At 49.3% G+C, this 27,137-nt stretch overlaps 2 protein-coding genes across 9 annotated transcripts in view; one reads left to right on the forward strand and one right to left on the reverse strand.

The window, feature by feature from the left end:
• Nucleotides 1-9,123, forward strand: part of DAAM2 (dishevelled associated activator of morphogenesis 2) — a 119,854-nt gene extending 110,731 nt beyond the window's left edge. For all 6 annotated transcript variants that reach the window (XM_030315434.1, XM_030315432.1, XM_030315437.1 and 3 more), the window contains 6 exons: nucleotides 1,568-1,736; nucleotides 1,922-2,029; nucleotides 2,986-3,046; nucleotides 4,245-4,376; nucleotides 5,436-5,606; nucleotides 5,733-9,123. In XM_030315434.1, coding sequence (XP_030171294.1) covers nucleotides 1,568-1,736; nucleotides 1,922-2,029; nucleotides 2,986-3,046; nucleotides 4,245-4,376; nucleotides 5,436-5,606; nucleotides 5,733-5,954 — 863 coding nt within the window. In that variant the 3' untranslated portion in view covers nucleotides 5,955-9,123. The remainder of the gene's footprint in view (nucleotides 1-1,567; nucleotides 1,737-1,921; nucleotides 2,030-2,985; nucleotides 3,047-4,244; nucleotides 4,377-5,435; nucleotides 5,607-5,732) is intronic.
• A 307-nt stretch (nucleotides 9,124-9,430) lies between these two features.
• MOCS1 (molybdenum cofactor synthesis 1) overlaps nucleotides 9,431-27,137 on the reverse strand; it is a 37,239-nt gene continuing 19,532 nt past the window's right edge. The window contains exons 4-11 of one of the 3 annotated variants that reach the window (XM_030315440.2): nucleotides 19,748-19,912; nucleotides 17,524-17,585; nucleotides 17,067-17,178; nucleotides 16,534-16,646; nucleotides 15,968-16,078; nucleotides 13,600-13,720; nucleotides 13,044-13,106; nucleotides 9,431-11,015 (exon numbers count right to left, since the gene is read on the reverse strand). In XM_030315440.2, the coding sequence (XP_030171300.1) occupies nucleotides 13,051-13,106; nucleotides 13,600-13,720; nucleotides 15,968-16,078; nucleotides 16,534-16,646; nucleotides 17,067-17,178; nucleotides 17,524-17,585; nucleotides 19,748-19,912 (740 nt within the window). In that variant the 3' untranslated portion in view covers nucleotides 9,431-11,015; nucleotides 13,044-13,050. The remainder of the gene's footprint in view (nucleotides 11,016-13,043; nucleotides 13,107-13,599; nucleotides 13,721-15,967; nucleotides 16,079-16,533; nucleotides 16,647-17,066; nucleotides 17,179-17,523; nucleotides 17,586-19,747; nucleotides 19,913-27,137) is intronic. The other 2 variants (XM_030315438.1, XM_030315439.1) reach the window with 2 other exon arrangements.

The raw sequence follows: 27,137 nt of genomic DNA on the forward strand, positions 1-27,137 counted from the left end.
CCCTTAACCTGCCCTCATTTAAAAGCTTTTTCTTTTTGCTGTTCAGCTTGGGTGTTTTCCATTACTCCGTATTCCAAATTGTTGTTCTGTTCCTCTTCACCTGCTAATATGTTTATTCCCACTAGTGTAGATATATTCTTCAACTCTGATTTTTTTCATATTTTCTCTTTGTTGACGTTCTTACTGAGTACTTCCACTCTTCATTCCAGTCTGGTGAGCAACTTTATGATCATTACCTTAAACGCTTCATCAGGCATATTGCTTATCTCCATTTCATTTGGTTCTTTTTCTGAGTTGTTTTGTTTTGTTTGGAGCATATTCCTCTGTCTCCCCATTTTGCTTGACTTTCAGTCTTTATTTCTATGAATAGGCAGAAAAGATACTTCTCTTAAACTTGAAGGAATGGTCTTATGGTCATTCCTTGTGTAGGCTATGCGTGTCTGGTGACTTTGGCTGGCTGGAGCTGTGGCTGATATGGGCTGAGGATCCCAGAGTGCTCTATACTAGGGTTGCCCTGGTGGGATGGCTAGGCCTGAAGCGGGAGCGGGCCCAGGTGGTGTCCAGGACACAGAAAGTGTCCTGGAAGGAAGCTGAAGTGGGTACAAGCTGGGAGGTCCTGGGGAATCTCCACAGCTTCTTTTTTACAATTACTTATTTTTAACTGCTTTTGAGGATTTCTGCAGACTTTTAGTCAGATGGTTCTCATTTTATCTCCATAGCAGCATCTTTAGGAATGTTCAGTTTGGCATAAGCTGAAGATCATGTGATGGTTTGGTGTTCCTATCACCACACTTAATAATCAAAAAGCATATTCCGTAACTAGTAGCCAACATTTCAGTGTAGGATTCGTATCCCAGTTTTGCACATCTGCCATAAGTGCATAATAGCTGAGGGTGGGCTAGAGCATCCACATTGGAATGAAATACTGAAGTTTTGGTTACTGTTAACCTTAGTTTGTATTTCTAGGAAATGTATCTTTTAAGGAATTGGGGAGAAATTGTTAAAATGCCTAAAAGTTGGAAAAAATTTCAAATGATATTCAACAAGATGTTAAGTAAAGTATTAAATCAAAGACACCACCAACTACAAAGCATATAGAACAAAAATATGGGAATATTATTGGTGACATGTTATAATTTGACAGGGATCCCCCCAACCCTAAAAAACCTCCAGCATTTCAAAAGCGGCAGAAACAGTCCCATAATATGTAAAATGCTGAAATTTAAAAGTTTAATCACTAAGTTTAAAAAAGTAAAAGTATTATATTCTTGTGTGTAACCATAGAAAGAATATATTACTAATCTTTAAACATATACAAGAAAAGATAGTCTTAAATATATTAAGAGTTAGCACATTCTGAGAATGGGCTATTTGTTGAAGTCGCTTTTGGCAAATTTACCTGCTTCCCTTGGAAGTGGGCAGGTGGGGAGTAGATCAATCTGTTGTGGTATGGGTATAGCCTCTGCCCCTCTGAGAGTTGAAGATTGGACTTTGTGGTGGCATCATCCCGTGGTTCAAGGGGGCTGCCCAGTCTCTGCAGGACTCTGACCTGTCCCTCCTCCCCCAGCCATCCTGCTGGCCTCCCGGGAGCTGATCCGCAGCAAGCGTCTAATGCGGATGCTAGAGGTCGTCCTGGCCATTGGCAACTTCATGAACAAAGGGCAGCGTGGGGGTGCCTATGGGTTCCGGGTGGCCAGCCTCAACAAGATTGCAGACACCAAGTCCAGCATTGACAGGTGGGACTCTATCTGCTTCCTTATCTTCCATCTCACCACTTTGGCCTTTCTCCACCTCCTCCTCCCATTTCCAACCCAAATTTCTTGCCTTTTGTCCCTGACCTCCCAGCCACCCCCCCCCACCCCCGGCCCCATCTAGTTTCTTCCTGGCACTCATTCCTTTACCCCTGATCTTTTATCCACAGAAATATCTCTCTGCTCCATTACCTGATCATGATCCTGGAGAAGCACTTCCCGGACATCCTGAACATGCCCTCAGAGCTACAGCATCTTCCAGAAGCCGCCAAAGTCAAGTGAGGGGCCCTTCCAAGGCTTCTTTCTCCCTGTGATCTTAACACTCTTATCTAAATTTCCTTTCATTGCTGCTCTGGGCTGACTAGGAATGGGCAGTGTCTCAGGGTCTGCTTTTAGGAGAACCAAATGAAGCCTGGCTACTTGCTCTCAAATCCTTATTTCAGAGATGCTCCTAGGAAACACAGTGGGGAAGTGAGCCTGGGATGGGATGAATACCAATAATGGAAGTATTATTAAGCCAGTTACCCCTGGGGCAATTGGAGCTTAATCCCTCCAGAGAAGTCTAGGAGACAGAATAGGATACTTACTCTACTTATCCCACCCCAAATGGTGAGGGAGCTAGGATATTATACCCCATCTCCTGTCAGTCACTGGCTGATGGTCTCTGGGCAGGTCATAACTCTGGCCACATGTATAGGCAGAGGGAGCTCCAGTCCCCAGAGAAAGCACTCACATCATTGGAAGTCAGGATTGTACACTACAAATGGATGGTTCAAGGGGATATGGATGTGGCACCAATGTTATCTGATATAGGCAAGAAGTCAGACCTGAACAGCCATAGACTGACAGGAGTGTCTCAACAGAAGCAGAAATGCAGTGAAAAATGACTAATATGCATCAAATGCTTACTGCATGCAAGATACCATGTTAAGAGCTTATAAGTATTAGCTGGTGGTGTTAAAAATAATTCAAGCCAGAGGCCATGTGTTGGAAACCTTCTAATTTCAGCATAGCATTTCTGATCTGGAAGGATCTTTAGAACATAAGTTTTGACCACTGTTATTTTGTAGAAGCACAGACAGAGCACAGAGGGGAGGTGGTTTGTCAGGGCCACATGTTAGTGGCCAAAGCAGGGCCTGGAGCATGGGTCTACTGATTCCAAGGCCATCATGCTTTGTACTGCTATCTCTCTGACCCATCCTCAGCTCTTCTTCCTTCCTGTGTCTCCCTACAGCCTGGCAGAGTTGGAGAAGGAGGTGGGTAACCTCAGGAGGGGCCTCAGAGCAGTTGAGGTGGTAAGTACATCATCTATGCCTGCCTGGGTTTGAGGGGGTGTTTTCAGAGGCAGATCTGCACCGGCTGCCTGTGTCTGTGCTGGAGGCTGTACCTTGTGCCAGTTCCCAGGCAGGAACTTTGGGACACGAAATGCACCAGAGCCTACTGTCTGGGGGTCTACTGCCTGGGGGGGGGGGGGTCCATCATTTGATCAAGTAATAGGCAGCAAAAGAGCTAGCCCTCAGGAAAGGATGACTGGATGACTTAAATTTAGACTCTCAAAGAGGGACATCAGACTAGCCATATCATGCCCAGCATATCTATTGGGCAGTGGAGTAGAAAGAACCATAAGTAGGCACTTGCTTAAGTCTGATTCAAGTGGATGTGAAAGAGTATCTGTATCCCTGGGAAGCCAATTAGGGACAGTAGCACATAGTGTGACACCAGGCACAGCAGTCCCCAGAAGTTCCTGCCTTCTGTCTCTTCTCCCTGGGCCAGTAGAGGACACAGGGCCTGCATTCCTTTCTGGAGACTCAGGTGTCTAATTATCACCATTCATGCTCTGATGGCTTCTCAGATGATATCATCTCTGGCCCTAGGCTAGGCTGGCCCCATATGGCAATGTCCCCAGTCCTATGTCTTCCACATTTGGGAACTGGAGACCCTATCTTTACTGGGGGAAGGGGTAGTAGGCAGATAAGGGGAGAATGAGCTTAGAGAATGAGAAAGAACTTTTCATTGCTGCTATGGTGGGGACAGGGGGCGATTTCCAATTCATAGCCCTTGATAGTGCTACTCAAAGCGTGGCCCATAACCAGCAGCATTCACATCAGCTAGGAGATTTAGAAACACATCTCATACTTGAATCTGCACATGCATCATCTGAGAGTCTTGTTAAAATTCAGATTCTGATTCCATAGGTCTAGGGTAGAGCCTGGGAGTCTGTATTTCCTAAAATTTCTCAGGTGATGGTGCTACTAGTCCCAGACCACATTGGGTAGCAAGGATCTAGAGAAACAAAGATGGCAGTAGTGCGTGAGGGAGAACTCTCACAACCTTTGCCACCCTTAGAATTGTGAGACTCGGGGTGTTCCCTCTTCCAAAGGCAGGACCCAGTGGTCCCGTGATTGGAAGAAGGATGGGAGATGTGGTGACCCCCAGAATTCTTGACTTTTATGCTGGCACTTATGTAACCAGCACTTCACTCTCCCTCTTCAGGAGCTAGAATATCAGAAGCGTCAGGCACGGGAACCAAATGACAAGTTTGTTCCAGTCATGAGTGACTTCATCACGGTCTCCAGCTTTAGTTTCTCAGAGCTGGAAGACCAGCTCAATGAGGCCAGGGACAAGGTAAGTGTGCCCCAAGTCCCAGTCTGACTCCCACCCCACCCCCACTTCTTACCCATTCCTACCACCCATGGCACAGAAGGGACAAACCCAGAGTCAAGAGTTTTCAGGAAAAATAATTTCCTCACTGCTGTAAGAAAAGCAATAGCATCTTTGTTGCAAAGATGATCCATTCAGCAGGTATGGATACCATCTTGTTTTACATGATTTGTCTCATGACCTACCATATGGGCTTGTGGAAAGGTCATTAGCCCATCAGACAAGCATGTACACTGACGTCCAGAGAGGTTAAGGAACTTGTCCAAGGTTTCCCAGCAGTAATGCACAGAGCTGGGTTAGAATCCTAACTCCAGAGCTCAGCTTTGGTCATAGTTGCTATGCCTCTTCCCGGCTTCTCACACTAACATCCACATGGACCCTATCTATGAAGGGTCCTGTTAATAGTGGGCCCTCACTCAGGAGGTCTGGGATGGGCCTGAGATGCCCATGCTGGCCCATGGAGCATACTCTGGTTTGAATTAGAGATAGTAGCTGTCAATAAATATCAGAATCAGCGCCTGATACGTATAATTACAGTTAATGCTTTATACCTATTAACTCGCCTCCCCCTCACAACATTATGAAGTAGGGTCTATTGTCCCCATTTTATACATGAGGAAACTGGGACACAAAGGGGTTAAATTAGCCCAGTAACTCTATGATCTCTGAGGTCCTTTTGAGTTCTGACCAGGCAATTTGTGACCTTAGGAGGTACTTCCCAAGATCTGCAGCTCCTGATCTCATACCTACACCATAAGAGACCCAGTGGTGGCTCTGGGCAGGTGTCAGCCAGCCTGGATCCCCCACCACCCCATGGTGTCAGCCTCAGGCTTTTCCTTCGGCCTTGTCCCTGCCCTGATGATAGAGGGTGTCTCCCCGCGCTGTAGCCCTGCTCCTCTGTGTCAAACGTCCCCAGCCTTGGGCTGGGCTCCGCTCTGGCCTCTGGCAGGAACCCAGCTTACCATGTGGGCTGAGCCCACCATGCTTGGGAGAGACTCTCACCACCCCTTCTCCCCCTGACAGTTCTCCAAGGCTCTGATGCACTTTGGGGAGCAGGACAGCAAGATGCAGCCGGACGAATTCTTTGGAATCTTTGACACCTTCCTGCAGGCCTTCTCGGAGGCCCGGCAGGACCTGGAGACCATGCGGAGGAGGAAGGAGGAGGAGGAGCGGCGGGCGCGCATGGAAGCCATGGTGAGAGGGCTGGGCTGAGTGGGGTGCTGCTGGGGAGGGCAGAGGGAGGGAGGGAGGTGTCAGGAGTGGGCCGGTGAGGCGCACAGCCACCTGTTTGACGGCCCCTCGCTCTTCCTCATCCTCCAGCTGAAGGAGCAGAGGGAGCGGGAGCGGTGGCAGCGGCAGCGGAAGGTCCACGCGGGCAGCACGCTGGAGGAAGGAGGCGAGTTTGACGACCTGGTGTCTGCCCTGCGCTCGGGGGAAGTTTTTGACAAGGACTTATGCAAGCTCAAGCGCAGCCGCAAGCGGTCGGGGAGCCAGGCCCCGGAAGTCACCCGGGAACGGGCGATCAGCAGGCTAAATTATTGACCCGGGGGACTGGCCACCGCAGGAGGCGGGAGACAGGGACGGACCAAGGGGCTGAGGGCATGCGGCCGTGATCCTTAAACAATTTGGTGCTCGGTTTGAACGAGCCCTGGGCTGGGTCCTGGGGTGGGGGGGGGGGGGATGTGTGTGGCAGGACCAGGTGTCCCCGCACTTACCTGAAGGGGCTCCTCTCCTGTTCCATTATTCTTTCTGCATCCCGGCCCCCAGGGTCCCTCTGAGGTGGACCTGGACATCCCTGGCAGGCCGGCCTGAAGGAGGCTTGCCCCCCTGTCCCCCAGGAAGGGCACCCACGTGTTGGCACACAAGCGTTCTAGATCTAGACTGGACAGATCCATGGGCCTTGTCCAGATGTCATGTGAGGTAGGGAGTTAATGGACGGGGGGTGCCCTGAGAGCCAGAGTGAGAGAATGCAGGCCCCCATTCCCCAAGGGGAGGCTTCATGGAATCTTGATCTGGGGGAAAAATTTCCTCTTGGATGGAAAAGGAAGAGGCATTATGTAATCTACCTAGGTATGTTTCACAAAAAGTGTGGGGAGCGTGATGCAGGGACCAAGTCCTCAGGACACAGAGTAGCAGTGCCTGTTGCCTACATCACAAGTCCTTTGGCCCCTCTCTTGCATGTCTTAAGTCTCTCTCCCTTCCTTCCTACTGCAACCTCCATCCTATCTACTAATCTTGAATCTCAGAACCTTTGGGTTCCCATGACTATGGCTATCAGACGCTTGATGAATCTGGTAAGGGAAGGGGTTCAAGAAAGATCCCGCTCATCACCACGCCTCGTGCCTTGGGCATAGGGACCCTGGAACAAAACTCTCCTCACACCTCCTCTGCACAACCCAACCATTGTCTTGAAGTGAAGTGGGACCACACATGGTGTTGGCTGGGAATTCTGATAGCCTCTCACTAGAGGGCAGCACTTGAACACCAAGCTCCACTCTAGTGCTCCCTGGTCTACCACTTAACTGTTCATCAGATCCCAAACTCTTTGTCTAATGTCTGCCTCAGGGCAGAAGCCATGGTGACCCCCCCCCCCGCCCCCACTCCTCTGACCTGTGAAAGACCACTCCAAACCATGTATAGCTGGCTAAGGCTGGCCCTGGGGTGTCTTGTTTCTGAGAAGGTCCGCAGGGCCAGAGCTGCCCTCTGCATTTACCTGTGAGCTCCGAAGCATTCAGACTGGGAGCCAGAGCAGGCAGAGGAAGCTAGGGAGATGGGATATGGAGGAGAAAGGCCAGCTTCTCTGGGGGTGTGCTGCCTGAACGAGCCAAGTTTGGAAGGCTGGGTACCAGAGATGCTGGATGGGACCAACCTCTCAATTTAGTTCTTCAGCCTGACTTCAGAGGTCCATACTGGTCCTCCCATCCACTTCCACCTTCCATTCTGTCCATCTTGAGCTGTCCTGGAGGTGGGGGGCAATTTCTGTGTCGAAACAAAACTTCTGACTTCTAAAAGAAGGGAGGAGAGATCAGCCCCATCAAGGCTTTTATTTCCCATACATTTCTTCCTCCTAGAGTTGAGAGCCTCTGAGACCCTCCATCAACCAGCTCCTTGCCTTTCTATCTTCCTGCCCTTCCCTTTGTTCTCACCTTCCAACCTACTCCTCCAGCTCAGGGTTATTGCCTGGTGGGCTAGGCCCACTCTTCAGCTGCTTATCTTAGCTTTTCCCTACATCAGATTCCTGGGGCAGGGCCAGAGTAGCTGTCGGCAGGGGGAAGAAACATAGGGTTGGTGAGCCCAGCATGTGTGTTGGTTTGAGGGGAAGGGATCTGAGCAAATGCAAGCCTGGCCAGGACAGACTGGAAGAGGCCATCCTGGAGTCCAGGTGAAGGCAAGATGAAGGCTTCCAGGAAGAGCAGCTGCAGAGGGCTTTGCTAAACCCATCTGTATACCCGGCAGCCCCCCGCCACAAGCAGCTGGCCTTGGCACGATGGGAAGGTTGTGGGCACAGTCTCTGAAGGTCCTCTCCCAAACTGGGCTGAGATCAACCTACCCTGCAGGAACAGGGAACAAGGGAGGGCTCCACTTCTATCCAACAGCATGTCCACATTGTGGCATTCCCACTCACCATGGAAGACTGGATACACACCAGGAAAGACAATACAGGAGCGGTTCAAGACATTGGAGCCACAGAAAAGCACACTTTGGTTTAACTGTTTACAGAGGACACATACCTTGTTCTAGGGCTCAGGCTTCTCACCCCAAAAGAATTTTCCTTCTCTATTTATTATTTTCTAGCTCTGGCCAGTAGAGTAGCCAGATCTCCAACAGTGCCTTGGACCACAGACCATCATAGTTGACTCAGCAAGAAGGGGCTGGTGCCCCATGGAGACGGTTGAGTTGGTCCTTGATATGCTCAACGTTTACGCCTATTTGTTCCTTGGTCTTTCCCCAGTGTCCTTCTCACCCCTCCTGCCACCTTCAGGTACATTTCTCCAGCTGTCTAATTTTGTGTCCAATATAAAATTCAGTTAACCGAATGCAACCTGTCCCCTTCTCAGCAGTAGCACCAGCTCTTCCTCCCCGGTGAGGGAGGTCAGGTGTGCTTAGGGCAGCAGGAGGAAAAAATTCTCCAGGTGGATGGGGAAGGGTCTGGTCCAGGCTCTCCCCACCCCCATCCCATTTTTACCAACTGGGGCACCATGACTGTTCCTCCAGCCTCTACCAGGGATGCCTCCAAGCCACGGCTGCTTTCACCAAGCCGTCTCAGACGACGAGCGAGGCTAATGTACAAAATCAGCATCCTTTTTACCTGCACCATTTTTATAAGAATATATTGTAATACTAAAAAATATTAAATCCATACCATCCCCATCCAGGCTGCCTTGACACTTGGGCCTTCTTCCGGTGCGGGGACTTGAGGTGTGCGGGAGAGCAGTCGTAGCCAGTGGGGTGTTGGAACCGGAGTGAATCAGCTCTGAGAGCACCAACTGTTATATTTTCAAAAGTTTGGCAAGTCAGTTCACATTGTACAGTAGCTTGAGATCAGCCACGGTCTTTGGCTTTTTCTCTTCCCAAGAGCTGGTTGTCAAACATTCGCCAGCACACCTGAGTGTAGGGTAGAGGGGAGGCAGGCGGGGTGGGGGGGCACTGAGGACAGACCCAAAAATGCCTATCTGCATAGGCAAACCCAGCCAACAGTGTTTGGGAATGTGCATACCAGGAACCACGAAGTGTACCCCCTTGATCTCAAATAGCTGCCAAAGCCAGCGATGTGCTTTGGACCACCCCCACCCCACCTGACACCGCAGGGTGTGCAGCTCATGCCGCCCACTCCACTCCTACCTTCTCTCACAGGGAAGACAGAGGCTATACAGAGAACGTGCCCCTTTGGCTTTTCTAACGTCCCTCCTGCTCCTCTTCCCTGCTGCCCGGGGTGGGCTTTGGGACAGGGCTGAGGGGGTGGGCATGGATTCCTAACAGCTGGGTACCCCCTGCACAGATACTCATTCTCGCACCTCCAAAGTTGGCATCATGGCTTTATTTTGTGCGCTGCGAGGGTGAAGGCAATCTTCAACTCTCTTCTTTCCCTGATATGTTCCAGAATAAAGGGGTGTGGGTGGTGGGTGGAACAGCAGTGTGCAGGGCCAGGTGTGAGATGTGTGCTCGGTCAGGAGTCCTCAGGGCTGCTGCCCGTGTGGGTCCTGTTCTAGGGGGAAGGGGCCCAGGAAAGGGAGCTGGCAGGTCAAGTGCAATTGTTAAGCCCAAACCCTGCAAGTTTGATGGGACAAAGACTGGGGTAAAAGGAGGTGCTAACTGGCCCTTTCAGAGGGGTGACAGGCAAGAAAGGGTGGGGCTGTGGCTCCACAAACTCTGGAAGGCAGAGCTGCTTTGGAGGAGCTGTGGAACATTCTTAATGCAAACTGCACTTTTCCCTCCTCAAAGCGGGTTCCCTCTACTTCGTGAGCCCTTATTCTCTCCCCAAGGAAGGAGAAGAAGAGAAAACCCAAAATGAGAAGCGGAAGTCACGGACAGGACTGTCTGAACCTAGATGTGTTATCTGGGGACTATTTCAGATGACGTGATTTTTCTGTTCGTTGGCACTGCTCGTGGTGACCCCCTCCCACGACTGTAGTGTCCAGGAAGGCTGACGGGCCTGCTGGTTTCCTCTCTGAACGTAGAAAACCTTGCAGGTCACTACCGATCATGTAGCAGTAGAGGGGGTAGGCTGACCTCGAGTTCCTACTGGTGAAGTGAAGGTCAACAGCGACAGGGTTGCAGGATTTGCCCGGAACTGCATCCCATCTCGACCTGGCTGGGCCCGGGGGGGAGGGGCAAGAGCTCTCTAAGTCCGATGGAAGTCCCCCCGCTGCCCCCCAGTCTTGCTAATAAGCTTGATTTCTCCCAACACAATGTCTCTGCTGACAGCCTTACACATGTCGTACAGGGTGAGGGCGGCCACAGCAGCCGCGGTCAAGGCTTCCATCTCCACCCCAGTGGGGCCCCGAGCCCGGCAAGACGCCTGGATCCCCACGGCATGGCGTGTGCTGTCCAGCTCCAGTTGTACCTCGACGTGGCTCAGGGCCACGTGGTGGCACAGAGGAATCAGCTGGCTGGTCTGCTTGGCGGCCTGGACTCCGGCCAGCTGGGCCACCACCAGGGCATCTCCCTTCTTTAGCTGGTTCTTCTGGACAAGCTTGAAAGCCACGGGCCCCAGAAGGACCACAGCCGAGGCCACAGCCACCCGCTCCGTGTCTGGCTTCCCGCCCACATCTACCATAGCTGCCCGTCCTTCTGCGTCCACATGGGTTAGTTGGTCCGAGGTTGGCGGGGGTCCTGAGGGGGTGGCAGGAGCCCGGGACACTGCACTAAGGCACTTGGGGTTGGTATCTGAGTCTAGGCGGGAACTGCAGTGTCTCTGAGGGGGGCCGGACCCCAGCCACCGCTGGGCAAGGAGAGAGGTCCGGGGGTCCCGGCATCCTTTCCACAAAGTCGCCATCTGGTTGGAGAAACTCACTCTGTGTCCTATACCCTGAACACGAAAGGGGTCCTGGGAGGAAATGCTTGGAATGGCTGGTGGGGAATCTTGGAGCATCAAAAGTAACTCTGGAAAGCAAGAAGGAAAGAGAAGAGAGACTAAGTCCAGAAGGGAAATTTTCTTTTCCCACCTCTTCTCCCAAACCCTGCCCTGCCCCACCTTGAGTTCTCACTTCCACACTGGGAGAGAGGGGTGAAGAGCAAAGAGCACAGTGAGAAAAGGGAAAGCGGGAGGTACGCAGACAGAGGGTCCTGGAATATAGGTCTGCAGCCCCTCTCAGCAGGCAGCATGCAGGGTGCAGCCCTCCCCAAAGTCTACAGGCCCACGGTGGTGGTGTGGGCATTCCTGGGCTCCCTTCCACACCAACACTTCCTCATCGCTCAAGTTCTCTTCTGAAACACAAAGTCATGGGGTGCCTGGGTGGCTCAGTTGGTTAAGCATCTGACTCTTGATTTTGGCTCAGGTCATGATCCCAGGGTTGTGGGATTGAGCCCCACATCAGGCTCTGCACTAAGCGTAGAGCCTGATTAACATATATTCTCTCTCTCTCTCTCTCTCTCTCTCTCTCTCTCTCCTTCTGCCCCTCTCCCCCATTCATACTCTAAAAAAAAAAAAAAAAAAAAAAAAGAAAAAAGAAACACCTAAGATCTGAAGACTACAGCCTATCACATGACCTCTCCATGTCCCTGCATTTTCTAAAAACTACAGCAAGGTTTCAGCCTGAATTACCAACCACAGTTACTCTCATCTTTCCATTCTCTATGAAGAGTTGATTGTAATTATAGAGTTTACACAGGCAAGATACCAAGGGAAATATTTTATCTATTTAAACAATGTCTTTTAAGCCCCCTCAAGGACACCGGAAGTACCCACAAAGTGACAGGGTAATCCAAGTGGTGCCAAGGGCCCTGGGAGCCTTGCAGGCTCTTGTGACTTAAAGCGTGGTCCAGGGAAGAACTCCAGCCCCGACCTCCCAAATCCAAATCTGAAATGACAAGATCCCCAAGTGGTTCGTGTGCATGAAAGTCAGAGGCCCTATTCTAGGCAACTCTTGGTTTTGTAGAAACCAGACCAGCTTATTTCTCCATGTCCTTGAGAGGAATAATACACTTTATGAAGCAAATGGGCCTCCCAACTTCCAGCTTCCCATCATGTTCTGGGCCCCCACCTTGCCAATGCCCTAGGGAGGCCACCAAGGCATCCCCCACTCCTTGCCATCAAGGTGGTCACCATGGGTCAAAGCCCAACTGTACAACTATGATGCTGGCAGTGAGGAAAGAAGAGAGATGGTCAAGTTCTCTTCCCAGTGGAGCACTTTGGCGAGCTGCCCTTCTTTGAGTGGCTGGTAGGGGAGGTCGTCCTTGGGCTGTCTCTGGGCCCTCCAGCCTGCCTTCCTCTGGGCCCCTGCACTCATTCGGCTCCAATCTCTAGAGAAAAGAATCCCTTCCCCTAGTTCTCACTGCTTCCTCTTGCCTAGCAGTACGATTCAGAAGCCCAGGTCTGGCTGTGGCCAAGGGGGCAAGGCCTCCCCTGATCTCGGCTGGGCATTTGCCAGAGGGGTAGCAGCCTCTCTAAAGCTCCTCACAGACCAGCCAGAGAACACATATGACTTTATAAAAACTGGAACTGTCTTGTGCACACAAGTTTCCAGGAGTTAAGGAACTAGGCAGTTGAGATCCTGCTTGCCCCCTCCCTGAAAAGATCAATAGCATTCTTAGCTTGCTGCCTCAAGATCTGCCCAGGTGCCTGTGATGGTATCTAGCTGGGGGATTCTAGAGCCAAGGACAAGGTCTCTGTCTTAGCCAGGAGCTCCATTTTCGGGGGACAAATAACTTAGTGATCATAAGTCTAGAGGACCCCCGCCCCAATTTCTGGTGAGACAGTGATGATCTCTGTGGCATATAGAGGGAGTGGGAGCAATGGACGAGGAAGAGAAGACCCAGTAAAGCTTGAGGGGTGAGAAAAGATGGAGGTCGAACAGGAGAAAAACAAGGATGAGAACATCAGGATGAAATGCAGGACCTGGGGGTGCCTTCTGTATGGCAGGGGCCCCACCCCACAGGATCCCCCAGTGACAAGGGTGAGCAGTTACGTACTGATGGGTCACCCACCGATGAGGATCATGGGCCGGTTCTTCATCTGGGCAATACTGAACATGCCTGGGGTAAGGGAAAGATGGGGAGGGAGAGGAGAGCAGGAAAGGGGGAGGGGAAGGGCGGGGAAAGGAGAGTTCACTGAAACCAAAAGTGGACATAGTGGTAGGACACCCAGGGGTCATGCACTCACCTAGGCATACCCTGACAAACAGCCCCCGCTGCACGCTGCAAGGTCACCCATGACAGAGCCAGAGTAGTCTGTGGATGCCGGACCCCGCCCTCCAGAGACGTACAGTGACACCCCTCTTCCCCCTTGCCCAATAAGACGGCCCAAGAGAATTCAGGGTCTCCTCTGCTGCACAGGCTCTGCTGTGCCAGTGCCCCCGAGGGAGGGGAACCATCACCACACCCCCAGTCTACAGGTGCCACAGGAGGGACTGGAGGCCAGGACAGCACAGAGTCCTGCCGGCTCCCTGCCAAGCTCTGCTCTGTCCTCTCAGCCCCCGTCCTGGCCCACTCAGCAGCCAGCCTGGCCTTCTCTGTGCCCACCCCTCACCTGCATGCTGCCGCTTCTTCCTGCCCACAGCGGCCCCGATGATTTGCAGCAACTCTTCCTCGGAGGCCCCCGCCCGCAGGTGATCCCGTAGAGACACCTCTGAGTTCCCGAAGAGGCAGACCTGTGGGCAGTCACCATGGGGGTAAGAGAACATGCCTCCCTGGTCCTGGGGCCTCAGCCCCCATCCCTAGAGTCCCCCATGGGCCGAGCGTCAGCACCCAGGCCTCCTGTGGCTGGGTCACACTCCAGGCAGGACTTCTGCAACGAAGGACAGAAGGTGCTGGATGGTGAAGTCAGAGAGGCTGGAAGGGCAGGAAGTCAGATACCCCAAGGCCTGTACCTGATTGACGGCCATGTTACTTTCAGCTTGTAGAGCATACTAAAAAAAATTAAACAGTGACCAGAGATGGCACACAAAAATGTGACCCAATGTGACCCATACCTTCTCCTGAGATGTTCCATACAATAGCCTCTTCGTTGCCTTGAGAATGGATGCCAATCAGCTAGAGAAGAGTCCTGCCAGTTACCCTGGACGTGGCATGCACATCCCATTTCACCCCTGTCCCTTCCTGGTCCCCAAAGTCACAGACACTACCTGCCTGCCCCTGTGCCCACTCCAGGTTGTGATCCTGACTGATGGCTGAATAGCACGGGCCTGGCGGAGGTGGCATCCTGAGCCCATTCAGACTCGATACTCCCCAGCTCCTGAGGGAGGCTGGGTGCTCTGGGGGCTTGGGATGGACGAGGCAGTCCCACAAAGTGAGACGCCTACCACCCTCCCACAAAACCATATCAAGCGCCTACTGCGTGCCGGCTCTGTAGAAAGTGGCACCGTGGACACTGAGGAATGTCCAAGAAGCCTCAGAGGGCGCTGGAGAAGATACAAACAAATTCTAAGTGTAAGGTGCACCCAATTCACCGGGCTGTTCTCATTTCCCACCCCTCGGTCCCCCCACCAGGCCTCAGGTTCCACTCTGTGCAACCATGAGGCCCCCACGGACTCCACCTTCTGGGCTGCCCTCCAGCTGGCTTCCACCTGGGTTGGCCCGTGGGACACTGGAAAGACTGGGCACTTCTTCCCGGCTCTGCCATGTCGGGCAGTGACTGCTCCCCTCTACCAGGCCACAGCTCTGCCTGGGCCCCATGACACGGCTTCCTCCCCGGGGTGGGAGCAGCTGTTTGCTGACATCTCTGCCAAGCCCCCCTCACCCTGAACCAGGAATAGCCTCTCCATTACATTCTCTTCAGAACCGCACCTCCCATCTCCGGCAGGGGCCCTGACTATACAGATGCAGGTCCATACTTGATGGCCATTCCACATCTCCAGCCCAGAAAAAGAAAAACCCTAACTTTTGAACAAGCACTGGATGGTCCCTTTAGGATGTCAAACTCAGTGCACCTAAACCGCCCTCACCCTCCTCCCCAGTGCTAACCAGGTCCCACAGCTGACCTGGCCCCTGGACGCCCTCCTCTTGGCCCTCCGCGTGCGTTACCAAGTTCCTTCATTCTCCCTTCCTGTGCTCACCTCACACTCTTACCTACACCGAGAGTGAAGCGGCCATCTGACTAGTCTCCCTATTTCCAAATTCAACCAGCGGGTGATTCTTCCACAAACATGAATGGGAGTCATGTACCCCCTTGTCCAGAAGCTGCACAGCACTCCACTATCAACAGAACACACACTGCACCTCTTTCCCCGGGCATTCGAGCCCTCTAACGTGCAGTGTCTCTCTTCCTGGCATGAATCTGCCCCTGCCATGTTAGCATGAACCCCAGACAAGTGTTCTCCCTCACCCTCACTTCATCCTTCGGGGCTCACCAGCGTCCATAAGGTGCCTCCTCAAGGTCCACCACCCTATGGCCTGTGTGACTGCTCATCTGACAAAGAATTACACATTGCCACACATCAGCTCTTTGTTTGCTCTGAGACTTTACCTCTAAAGAGAAAGGGTATGTCTATGCCTCTCTGACATTCCCCAGGGCTGAAGGCACAGATGTACTGACTGGATATGAGTAACAGATGATGGTTTCGGAGCTGAGCCCCGGGCCCAGAAAGGGGCCAGTCAGGGTGGGGGGCCGGGGCCCAGTGCACACTGACTCTTCACCTCTCCCCCGTCCACCCCGGTAACACAGAGGCCTGGAAAGTGGCTCCCAATCAACCCAAAGCTACTTTGGGGACCCTAGGAAGGAAGGTCATGAGTTCACTTTCACCTTCTGCCTCCAGGAGCCCCCCCACCATATCTTACACTATTTCCCCAACCACCCCTCGTGCCCTGCTAGTCTCCTCTCCAAATGGGGGCACCAGTGGGAAGCGATATTCACCACACAGAAATGGCAAGGGGCTCTCGTGGGGGAGGGGGACACTTACCTTGAGGTTCCCGTCTGCTGTGATTCGCAGCCGGTTGCAGGTTCCACAGAAATGCTCAGACATGGACGTGATGAAGCTGACCTGGCCTCGGAAACCAGGGACTTTAAAGGCCTGGGGTGAGGAGGGAAAGAAGGGCAGAGGAGGGGACAAGGATGGATGGGCTGAGGAGGGCCGGGTCTCACTCCCTGGCACCAGAGCCCCCACTCCACAGCCCTCTCCGGAGGTGCCCCAGGAAAGGAGTACCCAAGGCCCCCAGCGGGCAGAAGACTCTGACAGGACAGACGACCCATGAGCTCTTTGCTTGCACTGGGCCTGCCTGAGAGCACACTACTATGGATTTAGAGGCCTGTGGGCAGCACGGCCAGAGCCCCTCTCCACCACATTAATGGCATGCGGCCTGAGACAAGGTACTGTGGCCACCCCATGCCCAGCCTGCTGCTTTGTCCATGAGGAGGGAGGAGGCTAGGAGGCAATGCCTCCCGCTACGCGGTACCACCCCCACTGCTGCATTCTGACCTGAGGGCTACCTCTCCCTCCCTACCCTGCCCCACCCTCCTGCCCCCAACCTTGGCTGTGCTGGATTCCTCCTCGGGCAGCTTCTCCAGCTCTGGCCACTGCTGCCGGAGGGTGTCCAGCATCTCCTTGTAGCTGACCATCTTCTTGAAGTTCCACTTGTTGCCTGTATTGGGGTTGGAAGCCATGGAGTCACAGGGTTGTGGGGACCCGGGGTCTTCAGGTCCTTCCTTCCACATCACCCGGGAATTAGTTCTGCCTCTTGGGTGGGAGGTCAGGAGGCCCTGCCTAAAACAGGTGGGTCAAATCAAACCCACCCCTGACTCTGCGATATCTCCGATGCCTCCATCATAGCCCTAGCCCTGGCACCTGCCCAGGCCCCACCCCATCATCCCTGGAGAAATTCCTACACACAGAGCAGGACCCGGGATCAGCAGCACCCACATGGCCGACCAGATCTTGGCCATCCCACTCAACCCTTGCCAGGGTCGTCAGTATCCCCCTCCCCCATCTCTCAGCATGGGGCTGGTCCAGCTCTGCCCCCCAGGCCCAACCTCCTCCTCCCTCCCCACCACAGGTCACTGACCATCGAAGGGCATGTACTCTATGAAGCGCACGTCCAGGGGGAGGCCCTCGGTCAAGGCCACAAAGTCCAGGAGCTCATCCTCATTTAGGCCTCGCATCACCACACAGTTCACCTGGCCAGGGACAAGGGGACCACAGGGCTGTTTCCCCTGCATTCCATCTCAGGGATGACCTTTGGGGTCTGGCATCTGCCCAGGCTCTCCACTGGGGGGCCCATTCCTTGTCTCCCCACCCCAGGCCTCAAGTTGGGAATTCCAAGGGGGTCACTGGCTTTCTCCCCTCCCTTGTAGGGGGGTCAGGGACAGGCTGGATGCAGCGGGCAAGGAAGTGGTGGGGGACACAGGATAGCTGCACTGGCCACGCCAGAGAGCTGCTAGGGGCCCAGATGCTGGCAGTGGAAGGCCAAGCCAGGGTAGAGGGGCAGATGTCAGAGGTCAAGAGCAGCAGCGGACCCTCACCTTCACAGGGCTGTAGCCCAGCTCGATGGCCTTGTGGATGCCCTCCATGACTTTGTGGAAACCTGCAAGGAGGGAGAGAAGGATCCAGGAACTTTCTCCCTCTCCCCTGCCCCCCTTACACCCATGGGGAAGCACCAGAGCTGTAAGGAGCCTCAGGGACCACCGAGCCAGGGACCACATAGTAAATGTTTTAGGATCCAAAGGCTGAGAGATAAAATTGAGGATATTCTTAGGTATAGCTATAAAGACAGTATTGACTAATACAGTCCAACAGCTGAGCACAATTTTTTGTAACACAGCTCGACAAATATAATGGAGAAATAGAAGTCGTTTTGCTGGGATAATATTTTGCTTAACTGGGGGGGGGTTCACAGTTCATGTTCCCTATCATTAAGTTGATTACAAACATTATCTGTAAAATCCACTCTTGGCTCCCAGGCTATAAAACAAACAAGCAGGGGGCTGGATTTGGCTAGTGAGCTGTAGTGTGCCAACCCTGATCTAGGTGACCCCTCTCATTGTCTAGATGGGGAAACTGAGGCCCTAAGAGGAGGCAGTGCCCTAAGAGGCAGGCCTCACACTGCAGGCTGCAGAATGCAGGTCTCCGGACTCCCTTGTCAGTGTCAGTCTCCCTTGACAGACAACAGTCTGTCCATTCATTCACTGTGTGTATTCTTGCTGAGCACCTACCATACGCAGACGCTGTGCCAGGGCCGGTGAGCGATTGCTGGGCGTGTAGCCTGTGATCCCAGGCTGGCTTCTCCTCCCTGCCCAGCTCACTCGTGCCCCCACACATTTGAGCGCCTACTGCATGCTGGCCCCTCCCCCACCCCGCCCAGCCAGGTGATGTGATTCACAGCTGGGCTATCACCCTGGGGAAGGGTAGCCTGGTGATGACCTCCACGGTTTCCCTGCAGCATTTCTGGATGGGCCAGTGAGGGAGGGAATAGGGAAGAAAGTACAACTTCCATACAAAATGCCATTACGATAATCTAGAAGTTTCTTCTGTAAAGCACTGTAGCTCCAAAAGGAGGTGGTGGACACAGGAGTATGAATGGGAAGGCAGATCTGATGTCAGGATCTACTGTCTCCGATCCTCATCCTGGGAAAGGAGATCAGGCGGCAGGGGATACACAGATGTCGGGAAAACCCACAAATACACTTTCCACTTTCCCACCTCAGAGCTCTTGCAGGTTCCCGACTGAGGTTCCCCTTCAGAGTAAGCTCCCTTGATCCAACTCCACCCCCCACCCCCTATTCTTCAAGGCCCAGAGTAAAGGCCTCCTCCATGGAGCCCTCCAGGTCTTCCCTGCTAGGAATTTCCTCTCCTCCTCTGGTAACAATTTAATCGACTCCACAAGACAAGCAAAGGTAGTCTAGTGGCATCACACATTTTGGCCCTTAGCGGCCTGTGAGGCACAGCAATGTCCTGTGTGTCTCAGTCCCCTCCACAGCACCTGAGCAGCTCTTTACAGAGGGCAAGGACTCCACGAGCACTTCCTCAGCAGATGGATGGTGTAAACAGGGAGTCAGATGCAGCAGGGGAAAGAGAGGGTGGGGCTGGGAGCTGGAAGCTGTTTCCAGAGAAGGGGAAGGACAGCTGTGTCTCTGATTGTGCAGAGAAGTCTCAGTTACGTGCCACCCTCTCAAATCAAACAGCATCCAACGCTGGGTACCTCCCATCCCAAACTGAAGCCCATGGCCCAAGAGACATCGGGTGTCGGCCTAATGAGACCTGGGGCACAGGACTGCTCTACCTCCTCCGCCCTCCCTGATGAAGCCTGGTGGGGGGCGGGGGAGGGGCATGGGTGCGCTTCTGCAGGACCCCCACCTGGCAGTGCTGGCCTTGACTCTGGCGGCCCAGGGCAGCTGCTTCTACCCTGGGCTGTCCCACATTTTCCCTCGAGCTCATCACAAGGTAACCAACTTGTCCCAGTCTACCAGGGACTATCTTGGTTTTAAAAATGGAAAGGCCTCACACTAGCAACCTTCTTAGTCCTAGGCAAACTGAGGACAGGGCAGGGGGGAGACGGGTCACCACAGATCCTAACACCTGATCCCCCAAATTTCCCAAGGGTGCGGCTACAGAGACAGAGGACATTTGGTAAGGGTGGGGGATGAAGAATAAAGGAGCAACCAGGCCCCTTGCCTGGCACCAGCCACAGTTCCTCAGCTATGTGGGCCCTGGGAAGGTTACCCTCAACTGCAAACCACACCTGCTCACCTTTCCTGCGGACGATGAACTCAAACTTGGCTGGCACCAGGGTATCCAGGCTGATGTTGATGGCACTGAGCCCAGCTTTCTGAAGTTGAGGCAGCAGCCGGGCAAGGTTGATACCATTGGTGGTGATGCCAATGGTCCTCAGCCCTTCCAGCCGGTGGAGCTGAGCTGCAGAGAGAACAGGAGGGGGCATCAGCCCCCTCATTCCTGGTGAGGCTGGGCAAAAGCCTGGAAGAAGAAACTCTGGGTCCAAATAAGATGGATGGAAAAGGGGTTCGCTGCACTCCTCTATTAACTAGGCTTAGCTTAATAAGAAACAAAAATTAAAACCTTTACAAAAATAACCAAAAGATTAAACACTGAGTGTTCACTCTGCTAGAGGCTCTGCTGAGGACTTGGCATGCCTTAGCTCATTGAAGCCCCACAACAAGGATGATCCCCATTTAACAGATAATCTCTCTAAGCCTCTCTTTCCTTAAGAAAATTGCTCAAAGTCACACAGCTAGTAAGAGCAGTGGAGATTCAAATCCCTGTGTACTTGACTCAAAGACTATGTGAGTTAACCAACTTACAGGTCCTAATGCTCTCGATAAGAGAAACAAAGAAGTGTTTGGATGATGTGTTAAACTGCCTCTTCCATTCCACCCAAAATCCCTAGAAATAATAGAAGGATGAAAAAGAGTCCACAATAACACTGGAAGGCAAGAAAGAATGCTTTTAATGGTCCAGAGAAGTGGAGAAATACTGAAAGACAGAAAGCAGATGAGATTACATGGATTGAGGAAACCACAGCCCCAAGCATATATAGAAGGTTCTGTACAAAGTAGGAGGGGGATTGGGTACCCCAAGGTCAGCACTCACCTACACAGGGAGCAGGAAGGTCACTGGGCATGTCAAGGAGGTGGCCGGTCTAGGGAACTGTATTTGCATGAGCTGGATAAGCTTTCTCCTTCCATCCCTGTGTGCAAGGGGAAGGCTGCAGCTTTTACCCCAAGGCTAGAGTACTGAGGCTAGCTGAAGGGGGTGGGGGCAACCAGCATAAATAGAAACAGCATTGACAGCCAGGTCAACAGAAGCCTTGAGCACCGGGATGAGTACCGAGCCAAGAGTCAGCACACATTTAAGGAGAATGCTGCAGAAGAAAGATGAATTTCACAAATAGAAGGATGAAAGAGGAAGGAAACATGACAGAGATAACAGAGAATGATTCTTTAAAAAAAATCAAAGTTAGATGAACATAGACGCAAAAAGCCCTCAATAAAATATTACTGAACCACACTCGACAATATATCAAAAGGATTATACATCAATGATCACCTGAAATTCATTCCAGGGATGCAAGGATGGTTCAACATTCACAAAATCTATATGATACAGACCACAAAAACAAAATGAAAGATAAAAATCATATGGCCATCTCAACAGATGCAGGAAAAACATCTGGCAAAATTCAACATCCATTCGTGACAAAAACTCTTTTAAAAAAGTGGGTACAGAAGGAACATTCCTTAACATAATAGAAGCCATACAACAAGCCTACAACTCACATCTTAGTCAATGGTGAAAAGCTAAAAGCTTTTCATCTAAGAACAGGAACAAGGCAAGGATATCTGTTCCTGCCACTTTTATTCAACATGGTATTAGAAGTCTTAGCCAGACCTTAGTGGGGACGGGGGAGGGGAGAGAGAGAAGGCATCAGATTAGAAGGGAAAAAGTAAAACTGTCACTATTTGCAGATGACATATTTTATATATAGAAAACCACAAAGAATCTACTAAAAAACCGTTAGAATAAACAAATTCAGTATAGTTACAAGATACAAAATCAATATATTAGAAATGTGTTGCATTTCTATATAGTAATAACAAATTATCAGAAAGAGAAATAAAGAAAACAATCCCGTTTATAATTGTATCAAAAAGAATAAAATACCTAGGAATTAATTTAGCCAAGGAGGTACAAGACCTATACACTGAAAACTCTAAGACAGTAATAAAAGAAATTGAATAAGAGACAAATAAATGGAAAGACCGTGTTCAATTAATGTTGTTAAAATGTTCATACTACCCAAAGCAATCTATAGATTCAGTGTAATCTCTATCAAAATTCCAACAGCATTTTTCACAGAAATAGAACAATCCTAAAATATGTATAGAACCACAAAAGGCTCTAAACAGACAAAGCAATCTTGAGAAAAAAAGAGCAAAGTTGAAGGCATCATACTCCCTGATTTCAAACTATCTTACAAAGCTATGGTAATCAAAACACTATGATACTGGATAAAAACAGACACATAGATCAATGGAACTGAATAGAGAGCCCATAAGTAAACCCAAGCACACATGGCCAATCAATTTATGACAAAGGAGCCAAGAATATACGGGCAGTCTTTTCAATAAATGGTATTGGGAAAATTGGACAGCCACATGCAAAAGAATGAAAATGGATCACTATCTTACACCATGCACAAAAATTAACTCAAAATGGGTTAAAGACTTGATCTAAAACTACAAAATACCTAGAAGAAAACAGAGGTGGTAAGCTTCTTGACATAAATACTGGTGATGGTTTTTTAGAGCTGACACCAAAAGCAAAGGCAAAACTAAACATTTAAGTAGGAAAACATCAAACTAAAAAGCTTCTGCACCAAACAAACAAACAAACAAACAAACAAACCTTCTGCACTAAAAGGTAAACCATCAACAAAATAAAAAGGCAATATCCTGAATGGGAGAAGATATCTGTAAATCATATAAAGAACTTATACAACTTGACAGCAAAAACCCAACAATCCAATTAAAAAATGGGCAGATGGGGGCAGCTGGGTGGCTCAGTCACTTAAGTGTCAGACTTCACCTCAGGTCATGATATCGTGGTATGGGAGTTCAAGCCCCACATTGGGCTCCTCGCTGGTGTGGAGCTTGCTTGGGATTCTCTCTCTCCCTCTGTCTCTACCCCTCCCCCACTCTCTCACTCTCTCTCAAATAAACTTTAAAAACATTGAATAAAAAATGGGCAGAGAATCTGAACAGATATATTTCCAAAAAAGATATACAAGATGGCCAACAGGTATATATCAACATCACTAATCATCAGGGAAATGCAAATCAAAACCACAGTGAGATATCACACCACACCTTTTAGAATGCCTATGATCAAAATGACAAAAAATAACAAGTGTTGGTGAGGATGTAGAGAAAAGAGAACCCTTGTACAATATTGGTGGAGATGTAAATATATATGGCCACTTTCCTCAAGTGGTACACTTTCCTCATAAACTTAAAATTAGGACTACCATATGATTCAACAATTCCACTTCTGGGCATTTATCTGGAAAAAAAAAAAAAAACCCACACCAAAACACTAACTTCAAAAGACAGATGCATCTCCATTGTTCACTGCAACATTATTTACAAAATCCAAGACATGGAAACAACTGAAGTGTCCACCGATGATGAATGGTTAAAAAGTAATGTGGTGTATATATACAATGGAATATTATTTAGCCATAAAAAAGCAAGTCTTACCATCTGTAACAACATGGATAGACCTTGAAGGCATTATGCTACATGGAATAAGTCAAATAGAGAAAGACAAATACCATATGATCTCATTTATGTGTGGAATCTAAAACAACAGAAAACGAAATTTACAGATGAAGAAAACAGACTGATGGTTGCCAGAGGTGAGGGATAGGGAGTGAGCAAAATGGGCGATGGTGGTCAAAAGGTACACACATCAATTATAAAATAAATAAGTCATGGGGGTGGCATGCACAGCATGGTCACTATAGTTAATAATACCATATTGTAGGGGCGCCTGGGTGGTTCAGTTGGTTAAGCCTCCGACTTCGGCTCAGGTCATGATCTCACGGTTTGTGGGTTCAAGCCCCGCATCAGGCTCTGTGCTGACAGCTCGGAGCCTGGAGCCTGCTTCAGATTCTGTGTCTCCCTCTCTGCCCCTACCCCACTTATGCTCTGTCTCTGTCTCTCAAAAATAAACATTAAAAAAAATAATAATAATACCATATTGTATATATGAAACTTGCTAAGACAGATCACAAAGGTTCTCATAACAAGGAAAATAATTATAATTATGTGTAGTGATGGATGTTAACCAGATTTATTGTGGTATTCATATTATAATACATACAAATTTTGTATAATTGTGTTATACACCTGAAACTAACAAGATTATATGTGAATTATATGTAAAAAAAAAAAAATCAGAGTTAGTATCTTCAGGGACATAAATATTACATCCTGAAAACAAGAAAAAGAATTAATTAGAACTCCTGAAAAAAAAAAGTATAGTTACAGAAAGAAACTAGATGGCAAAATGGAATGGACACCTAGGAAGAGTAAACACTGAATTGAGTAAAAGAGTTCTCCAAGAATTGTATACAAAATAACAAAGGAATGGGACTTATAAAAAAACAAAACAAAACAAAAAACAAAAAAAAACCCAACCACCTTCTTACATTTAAATCTAGAGAACCGATACTGTGTAAAAAATGTCTACAGTAGTTATCTTTGATCAGGAGGATTATGGGTGATTTTTATATTCACTTATCTAGAGGTAAAATTTCAAACTACCTGAATGCATGAATCTTGGTGAATAATCTGCTCAGCTCTACATGAGTGCAGAAAGCAGAAGTAAATTGCCCAAGTGAAGCTGGATTGAGAAAAAGGTAACAGAAAATCACAAAATTAACACCCAGCTTAGGTAGGGATGTGCGGAAATATACATGTTGATGATGTGAGACTATCATTATATAACTTTTCTGGAGATGAGCTCTGTATCTGGGGATAAGAAGTATGTGGAACTTTATAAAGCCTGTGACCTGAAATTTCCCTTTTAAGAATTTAACCTATGGAGGGGTGCCTGGGTGCCTCAGTCATACAAACAGCCAACTCTTGGTTTCAGCGCAGGTCATAATCTCATGGTTTGTGAGACTGAGCCCTGCACTGGGCTCCATGCTGACAGTGCTGAGCCTGCTTGGGATACTCTCTCCCCCTCTCTCTGCCCCTCCTCTGCCCAGGCACACATGCGTGTGCTCTCTTTCTCTCTCTCAAAATAAATAAAACTTAAAAAATAAAAAAAGAATTTAACCTAAGTAAATAATTAAGGACATGAATAATATTTTATCTACAAGAATGTTTATTAGAGAGCAACACATAATAAAGAAAAGAGGGAAATCATTCAGATAGTCAACAACAGAAAACTGGCTAAATTATGCTTTGTCTGGATGGTGGAATATTATGCAACCAAAAATGACTGTAAAATAATATGATACGGATGTTGGGAAATATACTAAGGTTATGTTAAGTCAAGGTTGAAAATAGTAGTCAGAAACTAGATACAAAGAAAAAAACAGGTCACCAAACCAAAATGGTGACACTTGTTGCAAATGGGCAGTAATGATATTCCTTCTGCTTCTTTGAAATAAACATGTATTATTCTCGTAACAAGAAAATAAAAGTTTAATTTTCACACTTTTCCAAACAACAACTTTTATTTTTAATCATGGGCAACCCCACTCACATGAAGGTGGGAGGTTTCTGGCAGGGGGAATTCTCTCTACCACTCAGTCACTTCCAGCTTCCCAACTGGAAGAAGGGACTTGACACTAGCCCTTGGCCCAGTTGGAGAAAGACACACTTTCCTTATCCCTCTGGCAACAGCTCAGCCAATGAGAAGCCATTATACCTAACTCCCTGTTTACTCCAATGGACTCTTCCTTTATAGCAGCCTTCCTGACTTACCCTTTTCTCCATAAAAAGCTTACCTCTCCCTTTTGTTCTCCAGACTGGCCTCCGGTTTGCCACAACTTGTCTGTCCCAGATTGCAATTCTCTTTTATTCCTGAATAAACCCATTTCTGCTGGTAAAATAACTTGGTCGTTTTTATTTTCAAGGTTAACAAAACAGCTTTACTGTGGGAAAGTAAAACATGGAAATTTAGCAGTAGTTGTTGGCTCCCTCCACCAAATCAACTCTGAAGAAACAAAGAATCCAGAACCTTATGAAATGAAAATCTCAAGGAACAACACTGGAAGAAGCAGAGTTCTTTTGAACTGGTGTTGGGAGGGAGTTTGTAGCCTGGGGTTGAAGGCGACTGGCAGAGAAGGTGAGCAGTTAAAGGGAAACAAGGTAGTTCAAGCTCGAATCTTGCCCTCATCCACTGATGCCTCAGAACAACCATCGTTTGTCCCCTTACTGAAGAAACCAGTAACCCCAGAGCACTAGCTGGGGAATCCACCAGAGGTGAACTCAGGGAATCCACCATAGCCCTGCCGGAAGAGGGGTTGAAGACAACAGCCTTAGACATTCATTCCTCCATCCACCCCCTCCAAAGCCCCAGAACTGGTGGGTTAAAATCAAAGGTAACTGCCTCCTTTCAAATCTTCTTGTCCCTCATGGTTTGAAGGTGAAGACCTGTAAGGTTGCCATATTACATAATGGTAGGAGGTGCCATTCTCCACATAATCTAAATGAATACCACCTCCTGGAGTTGTGTGGTATACAACTCATGCATGGTGAGGCTGGGTGTTTGGTGGGAAGGTTATAAACATGAGTGAACAACTGTGATATTATCAGCTCGTGAGCCCCCAGGGCCTATCAAAGACTAAGATCTGGCCTTAAATCCTTTCCTAGTAAACAGTCCCATACAGAAGAGCTAATATCCTCAGGGGAACAAATTTACCAGCTAAATTAAGGAGACCCTTGAGGAAGACAACTAGAGCTCCCTGCCCACCCTGCCCCACCAAAAAACCCCAAAAATAAAAAAACCCGGTAAAATATATACCAAGAGAAGGAAAATGATTAAAACAGACCAATGTAAGATAAACATGATAAATACAGTAAAAGAAATAACGAAGGATATTAAAAACATGAAAGAAAAATTTTCATTATAAAAAAGAACAAGGGGTAAGACATAGGTAGTAAGTAAAAGCATAAAACACAAGAAAGAAGACATATAGTAACATGGTTAAGTTAGAAGATAAGATTTAGGGCTCTCCCAGGAAAAAGAGGAAGAGAGTAAGAAATCAAAATGTAATTTAAAAACTGTGGAGGCTCTAAGTAGAAGGGGCAACATCCAGATAAGAGGTCTCAGGAAAAAAATTAAACTGGCGAGAAGGAACTATCTGAAGAAATAATGGAGAGAATTTTTCCCAAATTTAAAACAAATGGCTTCATACTGAAAGGGCAATTTCACTGAATGTCAACAGGACAAAGGAGGAAAAGTCTCCTGGGGATATTACAGTAAAATTTAAGAAAATCAGCAGCAAAGCAAACACTCTAATAACTTCCAGAGAGAAAGAATGTATCATCTACCAACAGCAAGAACCAGACTGATACCAGACTTTTTTCCAACAGCAAACTGGCCATAA

Source organism: Lynx canadensis, chromosome B2 (assembly GCF_007474595.2).
Source record: "Lynx canadensis isolate LIC74 chromosome B2, mLynCan4.pri.v2, whole genome shotgun sequence".
In the NCBI taxonomy this organism is placed as follows: Eukaryota; Metazoa; Chordata; class Mammalia; order Carnivora; family Felidae; genus Lynx; species Lynx canadensis.